Below are 20,873 nucleotides of genomic sequence, written 5' to 3' on the forward strand. Positions count from 1 at the left end.
TTCGAAGACCTCCTCAATCCCACCAACACGTCTTTCTTTGAGGAAGCGGTGCCTGGGGAATCTGTAGTGGACTCTCCTATTTCTGGGGCTGAGGTCGCTGAGGTAGTTAAAAAGCTCCTCGGCGGCAAGGCCCCGGGGGTGGATGAGATCCGCCCGGAGTTCCTTAAGGCTCTGGATGCTGTGGGGCTGTCTTGGTTGACAAGACTCTGCAGCATCGCGTGGACATCGGGGGCGGTACCTCTGGATTGGCAGACCGGGGTGGTGGTCCCTCTCTTTAAGAAGGGGGACCGGAGGGTGTGTTCCAACTATCGTGGGATCACACTCCTCAGCCTTCCCGGTAAGGTTTATTCAGGTGTACTGGAGAGGAGGCTTCGCCGGATAGTCGAACCTCGGATTCAGGAGGAACAGTGTGGTTTTCGTCCTGGTCGTGGAACTGTGGACCAGCTCTATACTCTCGGCAGGGTTCTTGAGGGTGCATGGGAGTTTGCCCAACCAGTCTACATGTGCTTTGTGGACTTGGAGAAGGCATTCGACCGTGTCCCTCGGGAAGTCCTGTGGGGAGTGCTCAGAGAGTATGGGGTATCGGAATGTCTTATTGTGGCAGTCCGCTCCCTGTATGATCAGTGTCAGAGCTTGGTCCGCATTGCTGGCAGTAAGTCGGACACGTTTCCAGTGAAGGTTGGACTCCGCCAAGGCTGTCCTTTGTCACCGATTCTGTTCATAACTTTTATGGACAGAATTTCTAGGCGCAGTTAAGGCGTTGAGGGGTTCCGGTTTGGTGGCCACGGGATTAGGTCTCTGCTTTTTGCAGATGATGTAGTCCTGATGGCTTCATCTGGCCGGGATCTTCAGCTCTCACTGGATCGGTTCGCAGCCGAGTGTGAAGCGACCGGAATGAGAATCAGCACCTCCAAGTCCGAGTCCATGGTTCTCGCCCGGAAAAGGGTGGAGTGCCATCTCCGGGTTGGGGAGGAGACCCTGCCCCAAGTGGAGGAGTTCAAGTACCTAGGAGTCTTGTTCACGAGTGGGGGAAGAGTGGATCGTGAGATCGACAGGCGGATCGGTGCGGCGTCTTCAGTAATGCGGACGTTGTATCGATCCGTTGTGGTGAAGAAGGAGCTGAGCCGGAAGGCAAAGCTCTCAATTTACCGGTCGATCTACGTTCCCATCCTCACCTATGGTCATGAGCTTTGGGTCATGACCGAAAGGATAAGATCACGGGTACAAGCGGCCGAAATGAGTTTCCTCCGCCGGGTGGCGGGGCTCTCCCTTAGAGATAGGGTGAGAAGCTCTGCCATCCGGGAGGAGCTCAACGTAAAGCCGCTGCTCCTCCACATCGAGAGGAGCCAGATGAGGTGGTTCGGGCATCTGGTCAGGATGCCACCCGAACGCCTCCCTAGGGATGTGTTTAGGGCACGTCCAGCTGGTAGGAGGCCACGGGGAAGACCCAGGACACGTTGGAAAGACTATGTCTCCCGGCTGGCCTGGGAACGCCTCGGGATCCCCCGGGAAGAGCTAGACGAAGTGGCTGGAGATAGGGAAGTCTGGGCTTCCCTGCTTAGGCTGCTGCCCCCGCGACCCGACCTCGGATAAGCGGAAGATGATGGATGGATGGATGGATGTTTTAACTATTTAATGAACAAAAAATATGACTTATTTTATCTTTGTGAAAACATTGGACACAGTGTGTTGTCAAGCTTATGAGATGCGATGCAAGAGTAAGCCACTGTGACACTATTGTTCTTTTTTTTTAATTTTTATAAATGTGTAATGATAATGTCAATGAGGGATTTTTTAATCACTGCTATGCTGAAATTATAACTAATATTGATAATGTTGTTGATAATATTCATTTTTGTTCCACTACTTTTGGTTTGTTCTGTGTCGTGTTTGTGTCTCCTCTCAATTGCTCTGTTTATTGCAGTTGTGAGTGTTGCTGGGTCAGGTTTGGTTTTGGAATTGGACTGCATTGTTATGGTATTGCTGTGTAGTGGTTTGTTGAATTGATTTAAAAAAAAAAAAAAAAAAAATTAAATTAAAAAAAATATCGATTTTTTAAAAATGAGAGTCGATTCTGAATCGTACAACGTAAACGATTCGATTCGTATTCGAATCAATTTTTTCAATGTATATGTGTATATATATATATATATATATATATATATATATACATATATATATACCGCTGTCCGGAGGACGTTTCCTGTTGATTTTGGATAAGCAGACCATTTATGTTGTAATAGCTTCCCTCCAAGTTCCACCTTTATAGCGTTGTCGCTCTCCCGGCTTTCGTCTGATCCAAGGTCTCACCCTCTTTTTCATGGTCAGTTCTATAAGCAGTATTTCGTTCTCAATATTTTGAGCTTCAAAAATATACGGTTGTGAATCCTCATCTGTCCTAAAATAGTCGTCTTTGTTGTCTGTTAACAATCTGCCATAATTAGAACACACGTTTGACTCCGGAAGTAGGAACACACAGTTGTTGCCAGAAGTCAGACGTGCGCTGCTACGGACACAGAAATCAATGAGCGGAAGAAATCAGTCCTGGAAATTGCTAAAATTATCAACATAGGGTAAATATTGAACATATTACATATTATTATGAATGTGTCTGTTACTACAGAATATATAAACAAAATGTTGATGGAGGCTTTTGAAGTTGTTTTAGAGAGCTGTCAACGCTACAATGGTGACTCCCATTAGCTGCATCTGTCAAGCGTTTTATCATCTTTAAAATAAAATAAAAAGATGTCTTTTTTGTTTTTTTTCATAATTATTGTGAACGATAGACAAAATAAAAAAGTGTAAACAACAGGTGTTGATGAAATACTTCCCTGCTGTGAGTTGTTATATTATATTATCGCTCGAGCACAACCACTTGTGCTAATGAAAATGCGTTTTGTCACATCTTCATTTACACAAATTACATAGAGTACCAATTAATACGCGTATCGATAAGGAATATAAACATTGGTATTGGTATCGATCAAATCCTAATGATATATTCATCCATAGCAAAGACACAACAAAAGGTCGACAAACTGATCATTTCCATTTGTGAGGGTCTTCAGCCATTGTCTGTCAAATGTGTCTGAAACAAATAAACCATAAGATACCATACAGCAAAGTCTGATGTTAAATGATTTTCTTTTGTATCTTAATTAATATATTGAATCATTAAAAAACAGTTTTTTTGAGACTTTTCAGAACGCCGGGCCCATAATAAAACTGAAACATCAACTATTTACTTTCAAATCAGTAGATTTTCAGACCTATACTTGTAGAGTCCTTGAAACGGTTTCTTCTTGCATTAGAAATTATGTGTTGGGAAGTTTTTTATGTCTAGGAAGCAACAGATTTGCTCGACACCATTTCATTATGAGGTCCCATTGTCTAAATTAGACAAAGGTGTAAGGACTGGTTGGCACAGCGCTGCCGGAAATGTCCCTTCGTGGATGCATTTGACTCGAACACAGCACGAGGTAAGATATAATGAATTTATTCTAAATAACAAAAAATGAGCTCTGAACAGAAACAGTGGAGCTAATGCAAAGGCAAACCAAAGACGCTAGTATGAGAACTAGGAAATACAAAAATAGGAAGTTAAACTGGCACGTGGGCACACAAAAAGGAATAAATAAAACATTTAGCATGAGAGCTAATGACAATGTGCGTATCGTGAAAGCTCGCGAGAATAGAAATACTTGCGTGAAAGCAAACGATCAAAACCCAGACGTACAGTTGCGTGAGAACAAACTATGAACCCAGAAAGAATGAACAAAGAAGTAGCAGGTGTGCGGTGACCGAGACTAGCAGGTGGACTGATGAGTCACCATGGTGACAGACTAAACAAGAATTAAGCGGGTCAGAAGGAGAATGAAACAAAGATGGAAAAATAAACAACATGTGAAGATCCGGGTAACGGATCGTAACAGAACGATCAATTATACAAGACTCAAAACTAGACATGGACTTAACCCTGATCAAAAAAGATTGTTAAATTCACAATCAAATTCAGGAATTAGACTCTTGATTGTTTGCCTGTCTCACCAAATCCATCTTACCTCTTGGAGAATGATGCCGCCACATAATGTTCGCCTCTGGACGACCCACAGCAAAGCACATGAGATTGACATCGCTGCCCTCATTTACGGCGATGTCCTTGGATATATTTGTGATCTTGGCAGGGACTGAGGAGAAAAACAAAAAAATGATGATTGATGATTTGTACTAAATGACATGTGAGCAAAGGGTACCCAAAAACCATGAAAATGATAATTAGTTTAAAAATATCCCAGGGTTTGGGACTCAATTACCATGAAATTAGATGACAAGTATGACATTTCTGAGCCTCGTTGGGTTACACGTCACTGAGTTGTGTCATTAGGATCATTGGCAAAATGTTCATTTGACAAGCATGCTTGCAGACTGAATTGGACTGATACTCTCACCAACTGACCATTTCTGAGTGTGTGTGCGTACGTGCGTGTGTGTAAACTATGTGTGACACTCAAATCAGTTTTAATAGTTCATGTAGTAAATAGGGTACTTATCACATGCCCAGAAATGATCATCTTGAAATAAAATATTACAGCAGTGACATTTCTCATTCAATTCTTTCCATCGCAAAACCATAAATGAATGCTGACTTTGATATGAAGGGTATCTGATAAAATCACAGTGTGAAATGCTAACCTGAATTCATTCGACGTTTGACTTTGCTGACTCATTAAGCATGAAGTTCAGTTTGTAATTATTGTCCCTGTGTGCAGTCTGGCTTTCAGTCATACCCTTCCAGTAATGTGAATACCTAATTGATAAGATTAAAAAAATACCAATATAATTTATTTTGAAGAATATAATACGGTATTTTTTTAATACAGTTTTTTCATAGTTTGGCCTGGGGTACGATTTATAATCAGGAGCAACTTACGTGTGAAATTATTAACACATTACCGTAAAATATCAAATAATATTATTTAGCTCATTCACGTAAGAGACTAGACGTATAAGATTTCATCGGATTTATCGATTAGGAGTGACAGATTGTTTGGTAAACGTATAGCATGTTCTATATGTTATAGTTATTTGAATGACTCTTACCATAATATGTTAGGTTAACATACCAGGCACCTTCTCAGTTGGTTATTTATGCGTCATATAAAGTACACTTATTCAGCCTGTTGTTCACTATTCTTTATTTATTTTAAATTGTCTTTCAAATGTCTACTCTTGTTGTTGGGTTTTATCAAATGCATTTCCCCCCAAAATGCGACTTAAATGTTTTTTTTCTTCTTTATTATGCATTTTCGGCTGGGCGACTTATACTCCGGAGCAACTTATACTCCAAAAAATACGGTACTTAGTCTTAGGACTGCTTTACAGAAAAACTTAAAGGAAACACTGTTGCAACATTCGGAAATGACTGTATATCACATGAACTTTCACACAAAACTGATGCAAGAAGTGGGTCATAATTCTAAAAATGAGAGAAAATTACTTTATCATCGTAGGCTGCCCACCATATAATACATATTGCCTATTGATTTCAAAAGTGGACAATAAAACAGGTAAATATAGCATAAAAAATACAATTAATACGTGTTGTTTAGAAATACTCCAAATATAAACCATACAATAAACATTCTTTACTACTGCATTTGTTCTGATCAAGACACACTTAAATTGTAAAATTGTCTGTGTCTTTGTCCACTGTGATGTTATTGCATTTATTAAAAAAAAAGAACGGAGGGGTGGAACAGTACATGTATTCATAATTAGATTATTCAGTAAGGATCTTTGGTTCAGTACAGGGGAGCCCCGATTTCCCACTTACATCTACAGCTGTGACAATAAACGCTAATAAAGATAAACCAAGGTAAATCGGTTAAAATTATCAATCAATCAATCAATCAATGTTTACTTATATAGCCCTAAATCACTAGTGTCTCAAAGGGCTGCACAAACCACTACGACATCCTCGGTAGGCCCACATAAGGGCAAGGAAAACTCACACCCAGTGGGACATCGGTGACAATAATGACCCAGTGGGACGTCGGTGACAATGATGACTATGAGAACATGATACTGTGAAAGATCAATCCATAATGGATCCAACACAGTCGCGAGAGTCCAGTCCAGAGCGGATCCAACACAGCAGCGAGAGTCCCGTTCACAGCGGAGCCAGCAGGAAACCATCCCAAGAGGAGGCTGATCAGCAGCGCAGAGATGTCCCCAGCCGATACACAGGCGAGCAGTACATGGCCACCGGATCGGACCGGACTCCCTCCACAAAGGAGAGTGGGACATAGAAGAAAAAGAAAAGAAACGGCAGATCAACTGGTCTAAAAAGGGAGTCTATTTAAAGGCTAGAGCATACAAATGAGTTTTAAGGTGAGACTTAAATGCTTCTACTGAGGTAGCATCTCGAACTGTTACCGGGAGGGCATTCCAGAGTACTGGAGCCCGAAATGAAAAAGCTCTACAGCCCGCAGACTTTTTTTGGGCTTTGGGGATCACTAATAAGCCGGAGTCCTTTGAACGCAGATTTCTTGCCGGGACATATGGTACAATACAATCGGCAAGATAGGATGGAACTAGACTGAATTTTTTAAATTTAAAATTGTCGTAAAACCGATACAGTTACGCGCCGGTTAGCCTTAACTCATTAGCTAATATAAATGCTAAAATGAATAAATTAATTTATATCCCAATTGATTAATGTCATACCACAATCTAAACTTGTATACAAACATTGCTATATGAGCAACTAAGATATTTACATTTGAACACATTTAATCTTGATCGCTCCACAAAACCCTTTTCCATATGAGTTGGGAAATTGTGTTGGATGTAAATATAAACGGAATACAATGACTTGCAAATCCCTTTCAACCCATATTCAATTGAATTTACTACAAAGACAAGATATTTGATGTTCAAACTCATAAACTTTATTTTTTTTTGCAAATAATAATTAACTAAGAATTTCATGGCTGCAACACGTGCCAAAGTAGTTGGGAAAGGGCATGTTCACCACTGTGTTACATCACATTTTCTTTTAACAACACTCAATAAATCTTTGGGAACTGAGGAAACTAATTGTTGAAGCTTTGAAAGGGGAATTCTTTCCCATTCTTGTTTTATGTAGAGCTACAGTCGTTCAACAGTCCGGGGTCTCCGCTGTCGTATTTGACGCTTCATAATGCGCCACACATTTTTGATGGGAGACAGGTCTGAACTGCAGACGGGCCAGGAAAGTACATGCACTCTTTTTTTTACGAAGCCACGCTGTTGTAACACGTGCTGAATGTGGTTTGGCATTGTCTTGCTGAAATAAGCAGGGGCGTCAATGACAAAGACGGCGCTTAGATGGCAGCATATGTTCTTCCAAAACCTGTATGTACCCTTCAGCATTAATGGTGCCTTCACAGATGTGTAAGTTACCCATGCCTTGGGCACTAATGCACCCCCATACCTTCACAGATACTGGATTTTGAACTTTGCGTCGATAACAGTCTGGATGGTTCGCTTCCCCTTTGGTCCGGATGACACAATGTCGAATATTTCCAAAAACAATTTGAAATGTGGACTCGTCAGACCATAGAACACTTAGCATCAGTCCATCTTAGATGATCTCGGGCCGAGAGAAGCCAGCGACGTTTCTGGATGTTGTTGATAAATAGCTTTCGCTTTGCATAGTAGAGCATTAACTTTCACCTACAGATGTAGTGACAAACTGTAGATAGATAGATAGATAGATAGATAGTACTTTATTGATTCCTTCAGGAGAGTTCCTTCAGGAAAATTAAAATTAAAATTCCAGCAGCAGTGTACAGAGTTGAGATCAATTTATTTAGTATTATGTATTTAGTAACAGTGGTTTTCTGAAGTGTTCCTGAGCCCATGTGGTGATATCCTTTAGAGATTGATGTCGGTTTTTGATACAGTGCCGTCTGAGGGAGAGAAGGTCACGGTCATTCAAGGTTGGTTTCCGGCCATGCCGCTTACGTGGAGTGATTTCTCCAGATTCTCTGAACCTTTTGATGATATTATGGACCGTAGATGTTGAAATCCCTAAATTCCTTGCAATTGCACTTTGAGAAACGTTGTGTCCACAACTGACGTTTGCAGTTGTGGAAAAAGGGGTGTACCTCGCCCCATCCTTTCTTGTGAAAGACTGAGCATTTTTTGGGAAGCTGTTTTTATACCTAATCATGGCACCCACCTGTTCCCAATTAGCCTGCACACCTGTGGGATGTTCCAAATAAGTGTTTGATGAGCATTCCTCAACTTTATCAGTATATATTGCCACCTTTCCCAACTTCTTTGTCACTTGTTGCTGGCATAAAATTCTAAAGTTATTGATTATTTGCAAAAAAAAAAGTTTATGAGTTTGAACATCAAATATGTTGTCTTTGTAGCATATTCAATTGAATATGGGTTGAAAATGATTTGCAAATCATTGTATTCCGTTTATATTTATATCTAACACAATTTACCAACTCATATGGAAAAGGGGTTTGTAAGTATTGTGAATGTCACAGAACACATTTTATTTATTTATTGGACGGTTACATTTTAGCAGATTTTATTTGACTGCGTGTTTCATTTAAAATAAATAAATCTGTTTCAATAAAAGTCAAGCAATTTTATGTTTTGCATTTTGTCCCCTTACTATACTTGAAATGTACCTTTCTGTTACCTTATAACAGAGGTATACACTGAACAATTATTACGGTGTATCATTACATCACTAAAAGTACTTTTCATCTGTACCCACATGGTATAATGTTGTATGCAAAGCCAATTACGCTAACTCGCTATAAATAACGTTGCTGAGTGTGTAGAGATTGCAAAAAAGGAAAACAAATGTGAAGTTTGCTAGCCACCTTTGATTATGAAATATATTTAATTATGTGATTACTTATTGACAATATACATTTAAGTCTACAATAGGGGCGACATAGCATGGTGGGTGGAGCGGGCCGTGCCAGGAATTTAAGGGTTGCAGGGTCCCTGCCCCTTGCCATCCAAACCACTGCCGTTGTGTCCTTGGGCAGGACATTTCACCCTCGCCCTCAGTGCCGCTCACACTGGTGAATGAATGATGAGTGGTGGTCGGAGGGGACGTAGGCGCAAACTGGCAGCCACGCTTCCATCAGTCTACCCCAGGGCAGCTGTGGCTATGGATGTACAGTAACTTACCACCACCAGGTGTAAATGAATGATGGCTTCTCACTTCTCTGTGAAGCGCTTTGAGTGTCTTGAAAAGTGCTATGTAAATCTAATCCATTGTTATTATTATCATATTAAAATAGACCCATTTGTACAATTAGATTGATACAACTTTTTTAGGAAATATTGTACTGAGTATCTAATTCAATTAAAGTTTGGAGAGGTAAAAAAAAAAAGTACAACATTTTATATCACTTTTAATTTTGTCAAACAACCTTTGTATTTGGTTTTGTTTGATTAGTATACTAATTACTAGGTGCTTTGTGATTAATATAGTGATCAGGGGCTAGGCCAGTGGTTCTCAACCTTTTTTCAGTGATGTACCCCCTGTGAACATTTTTTTAATTCAAGTACCGCCCAATCAGAGCAAAGCATTTTTGGTTGAAAAAATGGATAAAGAAGTACAATACAGCACTATGTCATCAGTTTCTGATTTATTAAATTGTATAACAGTGCAAAATATTGCTCATTTGTAGTGGTCTTTCTTGAACTATTTGGAAAAAAATATATAAAAGTAACTAAAAACTTGTTGAAAGATAAACAAGTGATTCAATCATAAATCAAGATTTCTACACATAGAAGTAATCATCAACTTAAAGTGCCCTCTTTGGGGATTGTAATAGAGATCCATCTGGATTCATGAACTTAATTCTAAACATTTCTTCACAAAAAAAGAAATCTTTAACATCAATATTTATGGAACATGTCCACAAAAAATCAAGCTGTCAACACGGAATATTGCATTGTTGAATTACTTTTTACAGTTTATGAACTTACATTCATATTTTGTTGAATTATTATTCAATATATATATATTTATAAAGGATTTTTTAATTGTTGCTATTTTTAGAATATTTTTAAAAAATCTCATGTAACCCTTGGCATACCTTCAAGTAACCCCAGGGGTACGCGTACCCCCATTTGAGAACCACTGGGCTAAGCAACCCAGAAGTAGAAATCAGATGTCTGCCCATGATGTCAGGTAAATATTTCAAATATAATTTACATTGAGATTGCAAGATAATTATATACATTGCATACATAAAACATTTGCAAAAAGGTCGCAACAACATCATGGTGAAACATAGTGTTTGCATCAACGTACCAGCATCAAAACCAAAGAACAAATAAGCAACTTTATGCTGTTATTCTGCAGCCTGTTTGGTAAGCGGCAAAGTCAGATAGGCTCCAACTCACCCGTGACCCTAATAATGACAAGTGGTATAGAACATTGATGGATGGATAATCTACATCAGCACTTTTCAAAGTCTGAGGGCGATCTCTGGAAGGATGTGAAAGGGACTTACTGTGCTCAGGGTTGTATAACCGCTAACATTAATCGAACAAGCAGCTATATTTACTCATATCCAGTAGCAAATGTACGCAGGTGTAGGTTTAAGGTGAAAAATATACCTTTGGGAAACTCTGGCATATTGATACCTTCCCTCTAATAAATACATAGATAGATGCACAGTGTATATCCCGTAAATTCCAGACTATTGCTTGAAATTACATGAAGTCACTTGTGGTTCATTGAATCCGCGTGGTGGTCCAGCCAGCATCTGTTCTCAACGAGTACTAGGCGCCATCAAGACTTTTCTCGAAGAAAAAGGGGCCCTATGCTTGTGTGGTTTTCTGTTACGGCGCACGCGGAGTTTGCTTCTCCCTCTTCAGCGGGAGCACCGAGAAGCTCCACAAGACACACCCCCATGCTTGCCGCGCTGACCAAGCCCACGCAATCAGTGCACCTGTACCAGATGAGAAGAAGCTGAACAAAAGGACCAGTGGACCAAAGGATCCTGGCGGGAACTTAGTTTCTCAATGGTGAACCGTAAGCGACAAGTTTTGTGCTCTCTCTCCTTATTTCCTCTCTAGGGCTTGATTTGTTCCCTGTCTTCTACCTTGTGCCTGCAGTGTTTTCCTTTCGTTACTTGATCTCAACTGCCTTCCTCGATACTCGACCCCTGCCTGGACACGGACCTTGTCGCCTCTCTCTCTCTACCCCACGAACCTTGCTTGGATCACGGACCCCCTTTCGCCTAGCCCCCTTTGGATTTGTCTGCTTCCCCATCCAACATCATGGTAACACGCAACAGTTAATTACACACATAGTTTACACCACACACACACTTTTGGATTTTGGTCACACAATCCATTCCTTAGTTTAAGTATCATTAGTTAGTATTGTTCATTATATTTATATATATATATATATATATATATATATATATATATATATATATATATATATATATATATATATATATATATATGTATATATATATATATATATATATATATATATATATATATATATATATATATATATATACATACATATCTATATCTATATCTACATATATATATATATATATATATATATATATATATATATATATATATATATATATATATATATATATATATATATATATATATATATATATATATATATATATATATATATATATATATATATATATATATATATATATATGTCTTGATTGGATTATCCAGAGAATAGTGCTCGATACCGTGGTAGAGCGCAATATGTAGGTGTGGGAAAAAATCACAAGACTACCCCTCATGAAACAGATCTGTAGAGATGAAGTAGTCTTGTGATTTTTTCCCACACCTACATATATATATATATATATATATATATATAGACAATATATACTGTATAATAAATCATTGAACATTACACACCCTGGTGTCTGAGCCGTCATCTCCCTCTGTTAAACCATAACATTTTCCGCTGTACGAACCGTTGAAATCGCGAACAGAATAAACGTTTCTTCAGAGTTCCTCGGGAGGTTATCAAAAGGGGCAGAAGAGTGCAATATTTTCCAAAATGACAAGGAGAAAAGTGGTACGCACTGCAGTCCAAGGGAGCATAGTCAAAGAATGAAAGGGAAAGGTTTGTTTGATATTCTTTTACCATCCATCCATTTACTTCCGCTTATCCGAGGTCGGTTCACGGGGACAGCAGCCTGAGCAGAGGAGCCCAGACTTCCCTCTCCCCAGCTACTTCGTCCAGCTCCTCCCAGGGGATCCCATGGCGTTCCCAAGACAGCCGTGAGACACAGTATTCCCAAGTGTCCTGGGTCTTTCCTGTGGCCTCCTACCGGTTGGATATGCCCATAACACCTCCCAAGGGAGGCATCTGGGTGGCATCCTGACAAGATGCCCGAAACCACCTCATCTTGCTCCTCTCCATGTGGAGGAGCAGCGGCTCTACTTTGAGCTCCTCTCGGATGACAGAGCTTCTCACCCTATTTCTAAGGGAGATCCCCGCCACCCGACGGAGGAAACTCATTTCGGCAGCTTGTACCCGTGATCTTGTCAGAAGCTCAGCTCCTTCTTTGCCACAATGGATCGATACAGTTTCCGCATTACTGAAGACGCCTCACTGATCCACCTGTCGATCTCACAATCCACTCTTCCCTCACTCGTGAACAAGAGTCTGAGGTACTTGAACTCCTCCTTTTTGGGCAAGATCTCTTCCCCAACCCAGAGATGACGCTCCACCTTTTTCTGAGCGAAAACCATGGACTCGCACTTGGTGGTGCTGATTCTCATCCTCGTCGCTTCACACTCGGCTGCGAACTGATCCAGTGAGAGCTGAAGATCCCGGCCAGATGAAGCCATCAGGACCTCATCATCTGCAATAAGTAGAGACCCAATCCGAGAGCCACCAAACTGGATCCCCTCAACGCCCTGACTCCACCTAGAAATTCTGTCTATAAGTTATGAACAAAATCAGTGACAAAGGGCAGTCTTGGTGGAGTCCAACCCTCACTGAAAACGGGTCCGACTTACTGCCGGCAAGGCGAACCAAGCTCTGACACTGATCATACAGCCACAATCAGACAGATACCCCATACTCTCTGAGCAGTCCCCGCAGGACTTCCCGAAGTACACGGTCGAATGCCTTCTCCAAGTCCATGAAACATGTAGACTGGTTGGGCAAACTCCCATACACCCTCAAGGACTCTACTGAGAATATAGAGCTGTTTCACATATTTTTTACATTTAATATTTCCCATTTAAGTTATCTTGATATTATTTGTATTTATTAAAACACATTTTTGCTACGAGTGTTGTGAAAAGCACCAACTCGGCAAGTCGAAATAAAAGAAAGCAAATGGGAGCAAAACCTAAGAGTTACGCTTTTCCCAAAGGCAGGAATCATAACTGAAGCTTTCAGCACATACACAGTGTTGACATCTGTAGTTATATTTTGATGAAGACAAAAACACACGTAATCGTAGATGGCGCGTGCAACAACAACAAAACAAGCAAACTTTGCTTTAGACACTAAGTTAAATCATAAAATGCAACCTTACCTTGGCAAAAACAATGCATGATTCATCCAGGAGAGTCTTAATCCAATTTCACTGACCCAGCCAAAGAAGTTGTAGACATCAATGCGTTTCTATGTTGTATTCTATTGTGTCGTGTAGAATGACGTTTAGAACATAAGATAGTTCGACATGTCTGGGAACCCCACCGATATAACCCTGATATGACTCGACAAATCTTTTTTGATGAAGTACAGAGATAGATTCCATTGCACAGTTTGATGTGTTGCTGGTATCTACTTTTTGGAAGAAGATGTAGGCCCACTTGGAGAGTTTGTGCGCTGCTTGATGTACAACATCCAACTTGGCTTGGTTGACCACCACTGTTTTACACATCCGGGAATAAGTCACGTGACGGAATAGAAGCAATAAGCTGCAATTTTTTTCCTACAACGGTGCTGCTAATTTATGAAATTTTCTTCGCTGACAGGCATAACGCAAATCATTTACATAAAACACATGCAAATACATGGAAATGATGTGTTGTTGTTTGTGCTATAGCACACGTGTGCTAATTGCAGTAAATTGTGACTGTATTTCTTGCTGTTTAAAGCTTTGAACCAGAAGTAAAAGTGCCGTTACATCTTCTAATCGTCCATTGCATTTCTACTAGTATGGATTCATTAATCACTCCAAACAACGTTTGTAGGATTTGCAAACTGTACTATATCACCAAAACAAGCCTTACTTACAAACAGTCTATTTGAGTGTTTCCATGCATATTTGTATGTCTATAATGTAATGAAGCTGGCGTCTTTAACATTAGCTGTGTTAGTATTATTAAGTTACAACAGCATTTTTTTTGTATTAGTTCAGTTTTTGTAAATTCTTCAGTACATTCACGAAGGCGTCACCTGGCGTTTTTGAGTGTTTAGTTGATTATAGAGCAGGGGTCGGGAACCTTTTTGGCTTAGAGAGCCATGAAAGCTAAATATTTTAAAATGTATTTCCGTGAGAGCCATATAATATTTTTTTAACACTAAATACAACTAAATGTGTGCATTTTTAAATAAGGCCAACATTTTTTGGCTTAGAGAGCCATGAAAGCCAGATATTTTAAAATGTATTTCCGTGAGAGCCATATAATATTTTTTTAACACTGAATACAACTAAAGGCGTGCATTTCTAAGTAAGGCAAACATTTTGAGTATAATAAGTCTCTTGTTATTTTTAATAACATTGTTATTCTGAAGCTAACCGATAATAAATAAAATACTTCTTACCATGAATGCGACTTCAAGAAAAATGGATGAATGGATTAAAATGCATGAGAATGTTTTATATTTTGAAGGTTATTTTTAACTCTGGGATTACCAGCGGAATTATTCATTACTTATCTTGTTAAGCAATGTCAGCTAAGATTTATCCGAGAGCCAGATGCAGTCATCAAAAGAGCCACATTTGGCTTGAGAGCCCTAGGTTCCCTACCACTGTTATAGAGCAACGTTCCGCAGCTAGTGGGTCCATGACGATGACGTCTGTTATTCAGCCGTTTTAATTTTCCACAGACAAAGGCACTGATCTAGAGGAATATCACAATATGTATGATATTTCTTCCTGCAATATCTCAGAATGATATTCCAGCCTCATCCATCTGCCAGGTCGAGTAGGCATCAACTGAAGCAAATGGAGATTCCATGGTCACACTTGTTTGTGTGCGAGAGTACAGTGGAGTGTGACAGTACCTTGACAAGTTGAAAAAGCAAAACTGCAACCCCGAACAGGAAAATTGGTAGAAAATGGGTTTCTGTTGTCTCACATGCTTGGTACAGGCTTTTCTTTGTAATAGTTGTGATGTATGTACTGCTCTATTTTCAAATGTTTCCACTTTCTTTTAATTAATTACAGTTTGAGTTTCACAGGCCTTCATCCTCCTGGGTTCTCATTTAAAAATATGTATGTGGATATGAACATAAAATAAGCATAGCTTAGAATGTATGTGGGCGAAAACCAATTCAAATTTATAAAAGCATGCTGCGGACACTTTGTGCAGCATTGTTCCTTGCCAGGTTCTTCCCACAATCATTCATACATGCCAACTACAGTGGGCAAAAAAGTATTTAGTCAGCCACTGATTGTGCAAGTTTTCCCACTTAAAATGATGACAGAGGTCTGTAATTTTCATCATAGGTACACTTCAACTGTGAGAGACAGAATGTAAAAAAAAATCCAGGAATTCATATTGTAGGAATTTTAAATAATTTATTTGTAAATTATGGTGGAAAATAAGTATTTGGTCAACCATTCAAAGCTCTCACTGATGGAGGGAGGTTTTGACTCAAAATCTCACGATACATGGCCCCATTCATTCTTTCCTTAACACGGATCAATCGTCCTGTCCCCTTAGCAGAAAAACAGCCCCAAAGCATGATGTTTCCACCCCCATGCTTCACAGTAGGTATGGTGTTCTTGGGATGCAACTCAGTATTCTTCTTCCTCCAAACACGACGAGTTGAGTTTATACCAAAATGGATACATGGATGATACAGCTAAGGATTGGGAGAATGTCATGTGATCAGATGAAACCAAAATAGAACTTTTTGGTATAAACTCAACTCTTAGTGTTTGGAGGAAGAAAAATACTGAGTTGCATCCCAAGAAAACCATACCTACTGTGAAGCATGGGGGTGGAAACATCATGCCTTGGTGCTGTTTTTCTGCTAAGGGGACAGTACGATTGATCCGCGTTAAGGAAAGAATGAATGGGGCCGTGTATCGTGAGATTTTTAGTCAAAACCTCCTTCCATCAGTGAGAGCTTTGAAGGGTTGACGAAATACTTTTTTTCCACCATAATTTACATATAAATTCTTTAAAATTCCTACAATGTGAATTCCTGTATTTTTTTTTCACATTCTGTCTCTCACAGTTGAAGTGTACCTATGATGAAAATTACAGACCTCTGTCATCATTTTAAGTGGGAGAACTTGCACAATCGGTGGCTGACTAAATACTTTTTTGCCCCACTGTACATCATGAATACGCAATGATTTACAGAATCATGTGTTGGACGGTTATTGTTAATAAAGGAAGATGGACGTGGCGACTCCAAAAAAGAGGATTTTTTTCAAATTGGTGCTGAATACGTCGAGCACCTTGAGAATATTTTTGAGGGCTAAGTTACACATCAAATAAAAATAACAATGGCGATATTTGACCAATCTTAGTGTCCGTTCCTGCCATACTGTTGCTGGGGTAAAGAAAAACATGTTCATATTTTAGCCTTATGTTAGCCAAGCATGTGTCCAAATTTTTTGATTATTCATATATCTTTTTTTGTCAAGTAATGCAAAGCAGACATTGTGTTGCGTGACACACACAGTTGGCACACATACAAGATGTTCTAAATATATTATTGAGACAATAAATGTGTTTTTCTTACATTGAGTGCTAATAATAATGACTAATATTGATTACATAATGGCTGTGCATGGCTGCGTAAGATCGAAGTATTTGCACTCCAGCCATGTTATAATTTCCTAAAAGGTAAATATAATAAACATAATTATAAAATGACTGATACAACAAAATACAGTGCATTCAGAAAGTACTGTATTCACAGAACTTCATTTTTTCCACATTTTGTTTTGATATAACTTTATTCCAAAATTGAATACATTCATTTTGTCCTCAAAAATCTACAGTTAATACCCCATAATGACAATGTGAAATACTTTTTTTATTTTACCTTTTGCAAATATATTAAAAATAAAAAACTTAGAAAAAGTACATCTCCATAAGTATTCACAGCCATTGCTCAACACTATGTTGATGCACCTTTGGCAGAAATTAATGTTCAAGTCTTTTTGAACACAATGCCACAACCTTGGCACAACTATCTTTGGGCAGTTTTGCCAATTCCTCTTTTCCCTTTCACCTCAGCACCTCTTTAGCTCCATCAGGTTGGAAAGGAAGTGTCCAGCCATTTTTAGATTTCTCCAGAGATATTCAATCGGATTAAAGTCTGGGCTCTGGCTTGGCCACTCAAGGACATTTACAGAGTTATCCTGAAGTCCTCAGATATCTTGGCTGTGTGCTTCGAGTCGTTATTCTGCCGACTCTCAATCAAAGCGCTCTAGCAGGTTTTCATCTAAGATGTCAGTGTACATTGCTGCATTTATATTTCCCTCTATCCCGAATAGTCTCCAAGTTCCTGTCGCTGAAAAACATCCCCACAGCATGATGCTGCCACCACCATGCTTCACTGCATAGATGGTATAGGCCTGGTGATGAGTGTTGCCTGGTCTCCTCCAAACATGAAGCCTGGCACTCATGCCAAATCTTCGTTTCATCAGACCAGAGGATTTTCTTTCTCATGGTCTGAGAGTTTTTCAGGTGAATTTCGGCAAACTCTTCATTAAGAAATTGCTTCTGTCTGGCCCCTATACTATACAGGTCTGATTGGGGCGGTATAGCTCCGTTGGTAGAGCGCCCGTGCCAGCAACTTGAGGTTTCTAGGTCCGATCCCCGCTTCCGCCATCCTAGTCGCTGCCGTTGTGCCCAAGGACACAACGGCAGCGCCTCAGACCCACCTGACTTGTGCCTCGAGACATTCCTGTCTCAGAGGTCTATAATCAATCAATCACTAGTGTCTCAAAGGGCTGCACAAACCACAACGACATCCTCGGTAGAGCCCACATAAGGGCAAGGAAAACTCACCCCAGTGGGACGTCTACAATCAATTAATTTAACTTCATGCTTTGTTTGTGCTCTGCCATGCACTGGCAAGTTTGGGACCATGTAGTGTGCCTTTCCAAATCATGTCCAATCAAAAGAATTTAGCCTATGTGGACTCCAATTAAGCTATAGGAAAATCTCAAGGATGATTAGTTAAAACAGGATGCACCGTAATGTCAAAGGCTGTGAATACTAAAGTACATGCAATTTCTTAAGTGTTTCATTTTAAATAAATTAAAACATTTTTTTACGTTATCATTATGCAGTGTGTATGCTGAGCTTTTTCACTAGTAGCACTGGTGCTACCAAATGAAAACAAATAGTAGCACAGATTTTTTTGGAGCACAGAACATTTACAAATCCCGTTTCCATATGAGTTGGGAAATTGTGTTAGATGTAAATATAAACGGAACACAATGATATGCAAATCATTTTCAACTCATATTCAGTTGAATATGCTACAAAGACAACATATTAGATGTTCAAACTGATAAACATTTATTTTTTGGGCAAATAATCATTAACGTTAGAATTTGATGCCAGCAACGTGTGACAAAGAAGTTAGGAAAGGTGGCAATAAATACTGATAAAGTTAAGCAATGCTCATCAAACACCTATTTGGAACATCCCACAGGTGTGCAGGCTGATTTGGAACAGGTGGGTGCCATGATTGGGTATAAAAACAGCTTCCATGAAATGCTAAGTAATCCACAAACAAGGATGGGGCGAGGGTCACCAATTTGTAAGCGAATTGTCGAAAAGTTTTAGAACAACATTTCTCAACGAGCTATTGCAAGGAATTTAGGGATTTTACTTTCTCCATCCATCCAACCATTTTCTACCGCTTATTCCCTTTGGGGTTGCGGGGGGTGCTGGTGCCTATCTCAGCTACAATCGGGCGGAAGGCGGAGTACACCCTGGACAAGACGCCACCTCATCGCAGGGCCAACACAAATAGACAGACAACATTCACACTCACATTCACACACTAGGGCCAATTTAGTGTTGCCAATCAACCTATCCCCAGGTGCATGTCTTTGGAGGTGGGAGGAAGCTGGAGTACCCGGAGGAAACCCACGCATTCACGGGGAGGACATGCAAACTCCACACAGAAAGATCCCGAGACCTGGATTAAACCGTGGACTACTCAGGACCTTCGTATTGTGAGGTTGACGCACTAACCCCTCTGCCACTGTGAAGCCCATTTTACCTTCTACGGTCCATAAAATCATCAAAAGGTTCAGAAAATCTGGAAAAATCACTGCACGTAAGCGATGATATTACGGACTTTTGATCCCTCAGGCATCAAAAACAGACATCAGTGTGTAAAGGATATCCCCACATGGGCTCAGGAACACTTCATAAAACCACTGTCAGTACTACAATTGGTCGCTACATCTGTAAGTGCATGTTAAAACTCTACTATGCAAAGCGAAAGCCATTTATCAACAACACCCAGGAACGCCGCCGGCTTCACTGGGCCCGAGCTCATCTAAGATGGACTGATGCAAACTGGAAAAGTGTTCTGTGGTCTGACGAGTCCACATTTCAAATTATATTTTGAAACTGTGGATGTGGTGTCCTCCGGAACAAAGAGGAAAATAGTCATTCGGATTGTTATGGGCGCAAAGTTCAAAAGCAAGCATCTGTGATGGTATGGGGGTGTATTAGTGGTCAAGGCATGGATTAAACATCTGTGAAGGCACCATTCATGCTGAATGGTCCATACAGGTTTTGGAGCCACATATGTTGTCATCCAAGCAACGTTATCATGGACGCCCCTGCTTTTTTCAGCAAAACAATGCCAAGCCACGTGTTACTACAGCGTGGCATCATAGTAAAAGAGTGCAGGTACTTTCCTGGCCCGCCTGCAGTCCAGTCATGTCTCCCATTGAAAATATGTGCCGCATTATGAAGCCTAAAAGACGACAACAAGACCCCGGACTGTTGAACAACTTAAGCAAGATTGTTAAAGAATTCTACTTTCAAAGCTTCAACAATTAGTTTCCTCAATTTGACTGTTGTTAAAAGAAAAGGTGATGTAACACAGTGGTGAACATGCCCTTTCCCAACTACTTTGGCACGTGTTGCAGCCATGAAATTCTAAGTTAATTATTATTTGCAAAAAAAAAAGTTTATGAGTTTGAACATCAAATATCTTGTATTGTAGTGCATTCAATTGAATATGGGTTGAAAAGGATTTGCAAATCATTGTATTCTGTTTATATTTACATCTAACACAATTTCCCAACTCATATGGAAACGGTTTTGTAGCAATATCAAATGTCTTAAATATTACAATTTCAATATTAACAATCAAAAACGATACACATGTACCACTGATAGTCACAAACACTCTAGGTGTGGTGAAATTACTCTCTGCATTTGACCCATCCCCTTGTTCCACCCCCGGGAGGGAAGGGGAGCAGTGAGCAGCAGCGATGTTCGCGCTTCGGGAGTCATTTTAGTGATTCCAACCCCCTTCCATGACTGTAGGCTCTTGTCAACAAAATACACTACCTAAAATTGTTTTCATCTAAAAAAAAATAATAATAATTTTGGAGGTGTGGCAGCTTTTATTTTGCTGTGGCGGTGTG

At 39.8% G+C, this 20,873-nt stretch overlaps 1 protein-coding gene across 1 annotated transcript in view; it reads right to left on the minus strand.

Moving 5' to 3' along the window:
• The window catches only part of opcml (opioid binding protein/cell adhesion molecule-like), a 422,626-nt gene that overhangs the window by 158,154 nt on the left and 243,599 nt on the right, over nucleotides 1-20,873 (minus strand). Inside the window, exon 3 of the mRNA XM_061898041.1 lies at nucleotides 4,065-4,190. Coding sequence (XP_061754025.1) covers nucleotides 4,065-4,190 — 126 coding nt within the window. The remainder of the gene's footprint in view (nucleotides 1-4,064; nucleotides 4,191-20,873) is intronic.

Source organism: Nerophis ophidion, linkage group LG04 (assembly GCF_033978795.1).
Source record: "Nerophis ophidion isolate RoL-2023_Sa linkage group LG04, RoL_Noph_v1.0, whole genome shotgun sequence".
Classification (NCBI taxonomy): Eukaryota; Metazoa; Chordata; class Actinopteri; order Syngnathiformes; family Syngnathidae; genus Nerophis; species Nerophis ophidion.